At 36.3% G+C, this 13,197-nt stretch overlaps 1 protein-coding gene across 1 annotated transcript in view; it reads right to left on the reverse strand.

Moving 5' to 3' along the window:
* The window catches only part of DCC (DCC netrin 1 receptor), a 1,139,534-nt gene that overhangs the window by 97,363 nt on the left and 1,028,974 nt on the right, over nucleotides 1-13,197 (reverse strand). Inside the window, exon 21 of the mRNA XM_066352289.1 lies at nucleotides 11,309-11,341. Within this exon, the coding sequence (XP_066208386.1) occupies nucleotides 11,309-11,341 (33 nt within the window). The remainder of the gene's footprint in view (nucleotides 1-11,308; nucleotides 11,342-13,197) is intronic.

The raw sequence follows: 13,197 nt of genomic DNA on the forward strand, positions 1-13,197 counted from the left end.
GACAGAAGTTCTGTATAAAAATTAAGATGACTTTTCTCATATCTGAAAGCAACTAGATTGCAAAGCAGTCAGGCAAAAGAGATGCTAACAGCCCCATCACTTAGGCCAGTAAAGCAATAAATGATTCCTGTGGGGAGTAATCCTATATTGGCTGAAAATTGGGTAGATAGCCTGTGGAGAATTTTCCTTTTCCTCTAGCATCCCGACAAATGTCTTTTTAATGAAGTTTCTCACTCTCCCAGCTAGTTTGTGGGAAGATGCAAAAACAAGCCTATAAGCACATCCATATATTATTTAGGCATAAAGCTCTATGGATATAGCACCCCAAAGATATAGCGAGGCTATTAATTACATTGTGAATTTTGACATGTAGGAGAAAATCAGATGTCATGTGGTTAGAGGTTTGGGTAAGATAAAAGAACTCTGGAAACACTTTCTAAATACGAGAGGGCAGCTTAAAGCTCATGCATTCTATTCACAAAATCTAGAGTGTTGACATTGCTTAACTTTTTGTTGATTGTAACTAGATTAATACCACAAAAGAAAATTAAGTAACTCTTAGCATACCCAATAGAAACTACTTTAAAGAAACTTGATATTATCAGCAAGCTAGATTGGATTTATGGTAATTTAGAGTTCTTGTACCACTTCAGTAAGGAAACAGAAAGTTCATTTCTGGGATATTGATGAGTCTGAGATCCTCTTCATCTAAAGACGTGAGAATCAAATATTAATTTTGTGTGCTGTGTTTCTGTTCTCTAACATGTCTTTTAAATTCCAGGAAGGCATCCTTTATGGGTAAGTAATAAGTTTTAAAAAAATGATTCTTCCCTTGCTTTAAGGCAAGAATTATAAAGTATCTAATGAGGAGATACTGGAGACTAAAGAGGACAGTGGTATTGCTTGGCATTTGGAAGCATTGTTAAGTGCTTTTTTGCTGTGGATCAAATATTGAATGTGTTTAGTTAACCTGGTTAATGTTATAAGCACTGATATAGGGAAAGAGAGGACTAGTTAAACTCTAGTAAGAGAAAAGTCAGTTAATGCAAAGATATCTGCCTACCTATCTGTCAATCAGAAGCACGTTGATTACGCCTATGAATTCTACCTCTGCTCACTCTCAATATCTTGCAAGGAAGTATGAACAAAACCTCAAAAGGTAAATATCAGGGGACCAACCAGAGGACCTGTACAGAGCAACAAGATCTTTTAATCACAGGAAAAATGGTAGCCTCCTTAATGACTTTAGATAAAGAGTGCCCACACATCCTTCTCAATATGACTCTACAATTAGCCGGTGTCCCTTTATTTGTTGCCAATAAAAACTTGTCAACTGCTCCTGATCACATGTTACAAACTCCCACGTATCAAACACTCAATAAGTAATTTTTATTTTAAATTACAATAAATAGATTTTATTGTAACTTTTATTCACATAGGTTTAAAATAAAACTTATGTTAACAAGTGTGTTAATAGAATAAAAAATAAAGATGATAATAATATTAATGAAATGGTGATTGAAGGTCTTGAATTCTCTCCTCACACTAGTCCGTCCTCATATAAATTCCTACTTAGGGTCTATCTAGGAGAATAACCTAGGGTCTATCTAGGAGAATAACCAGCATATGGGTCTAAGAAATGAGGTTTAGATGCAGCCTTGCTTTTTAGAAAATCTAAAAACCATCTTGTTTCCCTAAGCACAAGCACTTTCCTAGAGGACTAGACTTCCCAAGAGCAAGCTCACTAACCAGACTCAATATGTAGAAAAAGGCAGAGAGTTTCGTGGGCCCCAAAGAGCAGTTTTCCTCAAAGGCTACGCAATGATACAGGAAAGCCTTGTCTACCATGATGACCCACACGCTTATCCCAAAGGCAGTGGGAGACATGTTTGTGTTTGAGTGAATCTGCCAAGTAGTGCAGAGAAGTAACAGAAGAGTATGATGGCTCCTCCTTATCCAGGTGATTATATGGCAGGAAATTGCAATTATAGTATAAAAAACTCGTGTGTGAGTATCTTTGGGCTGCACTGCTGTTACGTGTCAATAACAACACTGTTGGGGCACAAACTTTCTTCATTCATGAGTCCGTCCATGATCCATCAATCTTGTCAACAGATGTGTTGAGTGGACCCACTGTTCTAAGCATTAGGGATATAAAATGACTATTGTGGAAGCTCATAAGTAAATGAGAGGGAAATGTTAAGTGATTAATAATAACCACATTGTGATATTCAAAAGTTACAAAGAAAAACTTTAAGGTGGCGGCACAATGGAAAAATAGATTAATTGATTATTTTCTGCCTAGAAAAATGATGAAAGGCTTTTCAGGCGTGACATTTGAATTGACAATCAAAGGAGAAGTAAAGGTTTTATCAGGTAGAGAAGAAAAAAAGCAAAGCTTAGAAAGACAGGCAAGGGTAAAATCAGAAAACTCCCTATATACTCTACTGAAGAGTCTAGAATTTATCTTGTAGTAAATAAATTCACTGAGGTATTTTAAGTAGAAAAGTGACTCAATTAAATGTGTATTTTAGAAAGATTCTGGTTGAGTTGTGAAGAACAAATTAATTAGAAGAGACTGTTAAAATAAATAGGGTGAGACTAATATTAATTATAAATCCATGAGGCAGACATTATTAGCTCCATTATACAGATAAGTAAATGGCAGCTCAGAAAGACTAACTAATTTACTCATTTAGGTGGCTGAACCTGCCTAACTCTATTTTACCATTAGTGGGTGAATTGATAAGTGTACAAAGGAATGGGGAGAGTGTTGGACAGAAATGAAAGGACTTCTTAGAGTTGGTCCTGATATGTGAATGAATGCACAGGTTTAGGTATACGGCTGTGACCTGGGGTGGTAGGTCCATTCTCTATAGGACACATAAAGCAAAAGACACTTTGGAAGCAAAAGGAAATAGTTCAGTTTGTCACCACACAAAGCACTGGGACAAGAGAAGGTGACACTTCATAAAAGGTATAGCAGAAGTGGACCAAAACAGCTAGGAAAACTCTTTGAAGATGACAGACGGAGGCTCTGTTCCAGATCTTCCTTTCCTCCCCTGCCCCGCTATCCCCCCAACAGCGGGTGGTGAATGGGGTTAGCAGGGCTCACACCTAGGGGCGCATGCTGGTCTTCAGTGGCCAGTGTGGACAGTAGATACTTGGATGTGCCGTGAAGCAGGGGAGCCTGAGAAGTGCTGTGTTAGAGCAGAAACCATCAGCAAAAGCCCATTCATTCCCAATTTACCTCCATCTTAGTGCACTGCTCTGCACAGCGGGGCCGATTGTCTCCTGAACGTGTCCTGCAGTTCTTCCTCTTTGAACAGCTGCTTGACTTCGTTTCCCCATTCTAGGCCTTCTCTAAATAAAGGTTAAGTAATCCTTCCCTTTGTGGTCATTTGTGTTGATTCAAGTCCTACTCATGTATTTAAAGTCCAGCCATGGGTTTTAAGACATCTTCTCTGCTACTTCCCCATGGAAATTTCTCATGATGTAGCATGTCATGTTTTCCAAACTGGGCTGAGAGTGTTTGTATACCCCTCAATCATATCACATGCTTCTTTACACTGGACCCCCGGAGCTGTGCTCCTTTCCTGTGCTTTGTCACCTGCAGCATGGGGCTAGGTACAGTTACCAGCCAGTTGTCAAAAGTGAGTACAATTCTGCTCAGATAGCACATTCGAAATTTCAAAATCTCATCAGCACTTAGTGGTTCCAAGCTTCTCCTTTCTGTTCTCAGAATTACAAGCAGCTTTGAGATGCAAATCTTTAAATATTATGCTAACAAGAAATGACAGGAAGGGTGGAGGTCAAGAAAAAGGCACACAAGGTCAGACTTTTCTATGAATGGGACCACTATTTCCTCGGTCACAGAGAACTTGTTTTTCTGTTGAGCTTTAATTTGATAGATGAATATTGAAGATACTTTTCCCTATTGGAAAGATGGTTTCACATCTTTTTCCTATCCCCCAAGGTCAGTAACATGCAGTCTCTACAGTCATAAGCACTATTCCTTTTGGGTTCTCCAAACTATACTTTTGATTAGATGGTAAAGTCTATTTTTCTAGATTCTTCTGTGACTGCTGCTTCCCAATAGATCTGTGGCATAATTCACTTCAGCAAACACTTATCTGGCATCAATGATATGATCCATTCACAGTTAGAAACTGGACAGAATTAGAAATGGGAGGAAGGAAATAACCAGGTGAATCAGACCAGTCATCTGCCATCAAGGGATTTACAACCTGGCCAAGAGTTTGCGACTATAAATAGCAAACATTAAAGACTGGATAATATGGCAATGGATAAGTCAGATGTTAGGGATACACAGCAGAATAAAAGACTAGAAAGAAAAGAAAAGCTTCTTGAAAATTAAGTAGAAACTGGGAAAGGAAGATGAAGTCTTTATCTGGAAAAGAAATAAAAGCTGGATGGAATGGTACCAGTTAGAGCACGAAGCTGTAAAAACGAAGTTTCCCCAGAATGATCTGTGGATTTTTACTGATGAACTGTGATATATATGGAGGGATATACTGGTTATGAGGCTAGAAGGGGGGAGTTGGGGTCAGATAGCCTGGGCCTTGATGTCAAAGAACTGACTTCATTCTGTAAGCAGCAGTGAACCACCTGTGTTTCAGAATGAAAATTCAAGAGGTAGAGTCTGGGACAGATAGAAGTGGGCAGAGAATACAGTTAGGAAGCTGGTATTTGACTAATGTCTACAGCAAAGAAGCACATTCAACAACACTATGTATCTTACAAAAAGAACTAATTTCAAAATTCTTTTGGAGGTCTTGTTAACAAAAACATCTACCTTTCAGGTCTTAGAAAGTTATAATTATCCCATGAATTGCATCAATTCTTATGAGCAGTGAGCATGTTGTTTTCTTTCAAAGTTACCTATTAGAACATAAAAACTCCTGAGAGGTTGACTGAAGCAGCTATTACATGACTGCTTGCTGGAAACACACTAAAGTACCCCCAAATGATTTATTAAAAGCACACTGGTCTTTTTTTTTTTTTGCTACTTTTCCATCTGTCATAATTTCTAAGATGCAAATTTTTGACTTGAGAAAAGCACCGGTGAGAACTACTTTTCCAAAGGGATGAAACAAGCACTTGAATAGTAAAGTGAGTTAAAACTATGCACAATCGTGGGGCAAAGGAGGTTTTAATTTCCAATGAAATGTCTTCCACCAAAAGATGTAAAGGGTTTCAATTTTTCAAATATCAGCCCTGCTGCTTTAATCCAAATCTTGCAGTTTGGATTACACATTAACTAAATTCCAAGGTTGACCAGACTGTCTTGAAAACCCTAATTTTCCTGAAATTGGAAACAATTTACATTTTTATTCTGTTTATTTATGAGGTTAAAGCCATTGGTGTGTAAAATGGCAGGTGTAGTGTTAAGCACCTTGCCTGAACACCCTACTGAGAAAAGGCAAGGCCTTAAAACCAGGTGAACTTACATGAAGCCATTTAGGTTTTACTTCCTGATAACAAAGTAGGAGTCAATTAACTCACTGCATTTCCAGAAACTATTCAGTAGTTCAGAGAAGAGATTCTCAGGTTAGTTAGCCTGGGAGTGCATCTTGCCCTAGCCACTTACATACTGTGAGAGTTTGGGCAAATTTTAATTTCTCTGTGTTTCATTTTCTACATCTGTAGGAATGTTATGAGAATTAAATATGATAGGACATGTACAGTGCCCAGAGGAGTGACGTATCACAGGAATGCTAAAACCGTGAAGTGTTATGCTATGCAAGATGCTATGCTTAAGTTTTTTATTCTAACACCAATCCTAAAACTTCTTTTTAAATTAATTTTTACTTATTTTTTAATTTTTATTCACTGAGAAGAGGGGAGGCAGAGACAGATGCATGCATGCGCCCTAACCAGGATCCACCCTGCAAGCCCACAAGGAGGTGATGCTCTATGCATCTGGGGTGTAGCTCCATTGCTCAGCAACCAAGCTCTTCTTAGTGCCTGAGGTGAGGCCATGGAGCCATTCTTAGTGCCCAGGGCCAATTCGCTCCAATTGAGCCATGGCTGCAAGAGGGGAAGAGAGAGAGAGAAGCAAGAGGGAGAGGGGGAGTGGTGGAAAAGCAGACGGACTCTTCTCCTGTGTGTCCTGACTGGGAATCATATCCGAGACATCCATACACCAGGCTGACGCTCTACTGCTCAGCCAACTGGCCAGGGCCAATCCTAAAACTTGATCATCTTAAATCTTGAAAAAAAACCTAAGAGATAATTTGGGCTGAAGTCATTGTTTTACAGTCAGTATACTGAGAGAGGTTAGTGCATGTCGAAAGTCACATAGGAGGTCATACATGGTGGCAGGATGTAACTAGCCTTTGGGGCATACAATCCCATTTTGATGCTCTGGTTAAGAATGACCAATTTTTACTCATAAACACTTCAAACTCAAGTTCATTATTTGAAGATTAATAGAATATAAGGATGTATTGATAAAAACAATCTTTTAAGATTAAAAGTTTGATCTAACAATAATTTTTGAGAATTTATCATATTTCATAATTATAACTATCCTTATTGCAATCCCAAAACAACAGACTTTCATAAATGCATCTCTGAGAAGCTCTAAAAAGTTTAAGTTCAAGTTAATTGTAGGAGAACAAAAGCCATTTTTTTATAAGTATCACAGCAATCTGCAGTGGAAAGACTATATACTCTGAGAGTCAGAGAGAAACATGTCTGGGTTCCAACTCTGTTCACAACTATATTTTTTTGACACTTGGCAAAACATCACCTTCTGCTTTCTCATCTGAAAACCTGGGAAGATAATCAGTGAAAGAAAGAACAATTTTCCTTTTGAAAATGGATGCTATAAACTTGACTTGGGTTTCCCCCAAACCCTAATTTTATATGATAAATTTCTAATACCCAATGTGACTATGTTTAGAGATATGGGCCTTTATGGAAGAAATTAAGGTTAAATGAGGTCATAAGGACGGAGCCCTAATCCAATAGGATTAGTGTCCTTATAAGAGGAGACTTGAGAGAGCTCATGCTTTGCCTGCCACTTGAGGACAAACACATCAAGGGAGATGTCTGCAATCCAGGACCAGAGCTACGTGTGTGTGTGTGTGTGTGTGTGTGTGTGTGATAGAGACAGACAGAAAGAGGGACAGATAGGGGCAGACAAACAGGAAGGGAGAGAGATGAGAAGCATCAATTTTTCGTTGTGGCACCTTAGTTGTTCATTGATTGCTTTCTCATATGTGCTTTGACCGGGGGTTACAGCAGACCAAGTGACCCCTTGCTCAAGACAGCAACCTTGGGCTCAAGCTGGTGAGCCTCACTCAAACCAGATGAGCCTGCACTCAAGCTGACAAACTTGGGGTTTTGAACCTGAGTCCTCTGCGTCCCAGTCCGACGCTCTATCCACTGCGCCACCGCCTGGTCAGGCTAGGGCCAGACCTCTTATGGCCAGACCTTAATGTGACTTTCGGCCTCCAGAACTGTGAGAAAATCAATTTCTGTTGTATAATCTGGCCCAACTTTGGTATTTTATATCAGCCTCCTGAGCTGACTATGACAGTGGAATTAGCACCCTCCCTGTGTTTCCTGATATAAAGAACTATTGGGATCATATAAAGTCAGTGCTGTGTGTTCCCATTACAAGGTGACATCAGACTGAAAGCTCTTTGCTTTGATTTCAGACTATTCACAGAGTCAGGGAAAGAAAGACTGATACTGAGAAACTATCCTTACACAAATTTTAGATACAGAAACTTTTTAGCTATATATTAAAAGTGTGTTTATGTGTACGTGTGTGTGTATAACATACGTGTAATGAATATACCTAAAGTTATTAAAGCAGGGTTTTTGGAACATAGTTATCTCCAGTTGAATCATGGCCATGCTACTTGCTAGCTATGTGTTTATAGGCAAGTCACTTAAACATTTTCCAAAATAGAGACAGCAATAGTATCTTTCTAACAGTATTATGAGTCAATAGCTCATCCAAAAGCTTAATTTAATGTTAAGCTCTTAGAACAGGGAGTGACAATAAGAGCTTCAGAAGAGTTCATTTTAACATTATACATGCCCATCTAGACACAAAGGATTGACAGGGTTTTTACCAAAATATGGATTTAAAAAGCCCTAATACTGAGCATCTGCTTCACAGGTCTCATACAATTTCCCTAACCTACCTGACCCTCCAAAAAATTAAACTGGTTCATCTCTAAAATCTCATAATTACTTTGGTCACATGTGCCTATAAGAGAAAAATAAAATAAAATAATAATTAAGACGTGGGACGAGAGATAAGGGTCTATGAAAAGGGGGTATTATAGAGCAGCTTAAGACTAGAGGGTTTAGCAAATACATACTAGAGAGAAACAATTTACAAGCAGAGAATAGCAAAGAGAGAGCCATGTAAAATCTGTCACTTAATACGTCTACTACTGTCACTCAGGAGAAAGTATTTCCCTCAAATCCACAACTGATTCAAATATATCTGACTTTTTCTTTTCACATTAATGTTCTCCAGGGCAGATTTTTGAATACGAGAAAAAGTTACTATGACCAAGCCTACAAAGGTTTTTTTTTAAAAACAATCTAAAATTTTCTCATTTTCTCTCATATAGGATAAAGTCTATGCAGGGTTCATCTTTGCAGAGTTAACTTTGACTCAGGGTGCTAAAATTCTCTCTTAGAGGAAATTTTCTCTCAACAGAAATTTAGAACCTGTCATAAATATGACAAAAAGTGGGATCATTTAGCTGTGGGAAGGGGCAAATTGGTCTAACAGCAGGCACAGTAAAGCATATTCAACTGGTCCGCTATGTGCCGAGAGTGGAAACAGGGCAGTTTCTCCCTACTGTTTTCATCAATCTTAGAGGGATATTTTCTCTGGGTAATTTTTCATATACTTGGTCATCAACCCAGATGACTGTTTTTGTTTAGAAAAAGCTTTTGATGACCAGAAAAATTTTTATGCCTTCTTTATAAAAATGTAAAGATATTACTTATAACCATTGAATTATATAACATTGACCCTATCATTTTGATCAACTGTATACCAGCTGTGATTGATTAAGGTACCATGTGGTATAATATGCGGCAGACTATTTCTAAGTAATGTTAGAAGGAGAAAAAGAACAATTGCCCAATGATATTAACTGACTCAGTCAATGGCGATAATTTCTGGGAATTCCTTTTGTTTCTGATAATTGACAGATTACAGTGTCAAACTGAAAATCTGAGTAAAATCCATCAAGAGTGTGTGTAAGCAACTGGAGAATAATTTAGTCTCTCTTCTTTTACAAAATATATTTTGGTAGCTTAAATAATATTTAAAAAACAGTTTATTCAAAATAACAGCAAAAAACAATGAAAAGGAGTCCAGAGACAACTAGAAATCCTTTTATAGAGAAGTTTGAGCATTTCATTACCCAAGTGGCTTCTCTCTCTCTCTATTATATATATAATCTTTCTCTATATATATATTTATACACACTTATACATATATATTTGTACACACTTATAAATATATATAAACACACATACACATATATATATTTCCTAAATATAATTTCAAAAATTAGGAGTTATATGCCTATAGAAGTTCCAAATTCATTTAAGTTAAAAAAGATATGAGAGGTTGTTTTAACAATTTTGTAACTTAAATAATAAAATCACTTCTGTTAATTATTCCAGCTTCAGATTTGACCAGCACTAATATTTAATTTACCTAAGTAAATATATACTAACTGATGATTACTCATCAGTAACAGTTTTACAGATCTTACTATTTGGTAGATATTGATCTTATGAACATATTTTAAGTGGAAGTAAGCAGAAGCAGTAGGCAATTAATGGAATTGTTAACCCTGGGTAGACATTTCTGTACATCTGTCATTTCTGTTACTCTCCATGTGAAACCCTAGCCATATTCTCATAAGCAGAGGCATGGTATAAAGACTCAGAGTTAAACCTGAACACAGGATCATTGACTAAAATACCACACATGAGGCCCTGGCCAGTTAGCTCAACTGGTTATAATGTCCTGCTGATAAGCCAATGTTGCCAGTTCGATCCCTGGTCAGGGCACATACAAGAATCAACTAGTGAATGCATAAATAAGTAAAACAACAAATTGATGTTTCTCTCTCTGACTCTGTTTCTATCTGCCTCTCCCTCTGCCTCTCTCTCTCTTTTCCTGTCTCTCCAAAAAATTAAAATAAAATACCACTCATACAGGCAACTTTCTGTTGTTAGTGAGCCCTACTAACCACAAATGCTTAATATTTGTCAAAAGATAATAAGTATTCTTTTCAAAAAGAATGTTTTCCCCAAATCAACAACATAGAGCCTTATGAGACATGATGGTTGCAGATAGGTTCTGCTGACTGTAAATGACTAAAACAGAAAACAAACACACAAGCTATAGATTCTGGACCAACAAATACCAACAGTGAGTATAACCAGTTATAAGTATCATCAAACTCTTCCTTCTATAAAGAATATGACACCTCAAAAAAAGAAAAAAGAAAATTAAACTCACAAACTACTCATTTTCTCCTCTAGCATTCTACTAATCATCCTTAGTGTAAAAATAATGGAATTCTAATTTTTCACTCTACGAATCATGGCAATAGCAAATTCCTATCTACCTATGAGTTGATGATGGATAATTCTTATTTATCGCCATTTTTCTTTGTGTAAAACTATCCCCATTTCTCCATACAAGCCAGCTTTCAGCAAAAGAGTGGAAAGAGGATAAAATACTCCAAGTCAATTCAGCTTCTGATTCAAGGAATGAGAGCTCTCGGGCTTCAAAATGAACAAGAGCAATGCCCTAAAAGAGTTGACCTAACTTTGTTTTCATCCATTGCAAGAAGCTCATTGCAGAGGAAAACCACGCAAGATTTATGGGTTTTCTCTATAGAGCTACAGAACTTTAATCCACCGCTCATGAAATAGGGTGCAAGAGTAGCTTGAAAATTATGCTGAGCTTAATTATACTTAATATGAATTGTTCAGAAGTGCACACACAGACTAAAAATTTATTTCATACAAAGAAACTTGACATTTTAATTGGTCCTTCAGAATAGAGACAAAACAATTTCCTCTCAGGAAAATTTACATTTCCTATCAGAGTCTCAGCCCCATCCAAGCAGAACTTCATTAACAAGATTAATTATCACGCCAGAGTTGGCTTCATCAGGTGTATTGGCCAGGTGAAAAGAGAAGTACAAAATAATAACTGACATGTCTTATAGACAGGATTGATTCAAGGAGGGGGAAAAAATGACAGATTGAGCCACCATACCTTGGTCATTAGCCATTTTGTCAGGGTGTTCCACTGTGGGGGAAAAAGAAATATTGTTAGATTTTGACAATTCCCAGCAAGAAAGCTGACATTTCAAATCAAGAGATTTTCTTAGCAAGTTCTCATATCAAGGTCAATGCCATAATGAAATTAAATTGAAAAGAAATCAAGGATAATGTAATTATTTCTATTAAAATAATTAGAGGAAAAACTGAAAATGTTTTTGTTGTATAAATGTGTCCTTAAAATATGTTAATTTTCACATTCCTCTAAAAATAAACTCAGAATAATTATCATACAAGTTTAATTAAAGATACAATAACAGTAAAAATGCATGCATTTACCAAGTAATTATCAATGTCTTAAGAAAACTATTTGCTTGTATTCACTTTCTTTTTATTTGTACAAAAAAGGAAACTTAACCAATTCTCACTTGAATAGGGTAAAATAATAAAATATCATGAATATGGCTTAATTTGAATGGTTTGATAAATTTTTAGACCTTGTGAAGAAAATTCTTGAGGTGTTCACTTCAGTTGAGTAATGAATAATGTTCTTGAAAAATGACTTTATTTTCCTTGTTATTTTTTACTTTTACTGAGGTACATTGGTTAATAATATTATAAAAGTTTCAGGTATACATTATAATTAGATATCTATACACACTATAGTGTGCTCACCACCAAAAGTCTGATTTCCACCCATCACCCTATATTTGACCCCCTTTACAATATTTTGCCCTTCCCCACCTCTTGTCCTTTCTGGTAACCACTAGTCTATTGTTTGTATTTATGTTTGTTTTTGTTTTAAATTTAAAATATCTCTAAATATCTTCAAAAGGCAGCTTATTTTCTGTTAACCAGATATAACTATATAGGAAGTAAATCTCTAGTATCATTGCTTTTCTAGAAATTGTGATACAACATTTTGACCAATGTAGCTCTTTGTAAGTCTCCATCAATTAGAATTATATCATCTCTCCTTGATTATCTTTCAGTTTTGAGTCTTCTGAACATATTTAACTCACTGAATTGCAGTCAAGCTTGCCACACAGGCCCCTACACTTGCCGATTAGCTTCTTGTATATGCCCCAGTTAAATTCACAAAGAGAAAAAAATTAATAGCATGCCCATGAGTCGCAACCTATCACCTGGTCAGTTCTTTCATTATGTGTGGCAGTTTCATTGCAAAGCCATCATCATTGTCTGAAAAATAACCTAAAGTCCTACAGGTGGTAGCCCTTTCTTTTCTAAATTAAAGAACACAAATCTTTGTCCAAAAGAATGCACAGAATCTTAATACTTAAGGATGCTGTTAACAAAAGCCTCTTTAAGATGAATAATGGTTCATAATGTCACACCATAAAAGAATAAATTTCCAAAAGAGATCACTTACTATTTCTTTTATGTTAAAGTAATATGTAGACATATTCAAGGAAAAAGGGTAAACTAGAAAAGGTATCTTAATAAAAAGTAGACTGAATTCTTCATGACTCTTTGAAAAATAGTATACCAAAAAATGCTTATTACATTAAGATTTTCCAAACTTTATATAAATTTTATAAATGCCTTTGTATCTTCTCAAGATTAAACATTTTCAAAAATTCTCCAGGCCATCTAATCTAATCTTCTCTAAGCTAATCATTATAATTTAAATTCTGTCTTGATTTTCTTTCCCATTTCTCATTGAAGACTAAAGACTCCTCAAAATACATTTTATTAGTATTAGGGGGTTGTTGATGAAAGGTGCTTTTGATAGGCAACTGAATTAATTGTACTTTATACACAGGGATAGGAACCTAATTTAGCTTTTAGGGATGGACACTATATTATAGGAAATGGCATATTGTTTTTACAATAAGAATGAGGAAAGATATGTGAGGATCATAT

The sequence above is a fragment of the Saccopteryx leptura genome, chromosome 11 (assembly GCF_036850995.1).
Source record: "Saccopteryx leptura isolate mSacLep1 chromosome 11, mSacLep1_pri_phased_curated, whole genome shotgun sequence".
Classification (NCBI taxonomy): domain Eukaryota; kingdom Metazoa; phylum Chordata; class Mammalia; order Chiroptera; family Emballonuridae; genus Saccopteryx; species Saccopteryx leptura.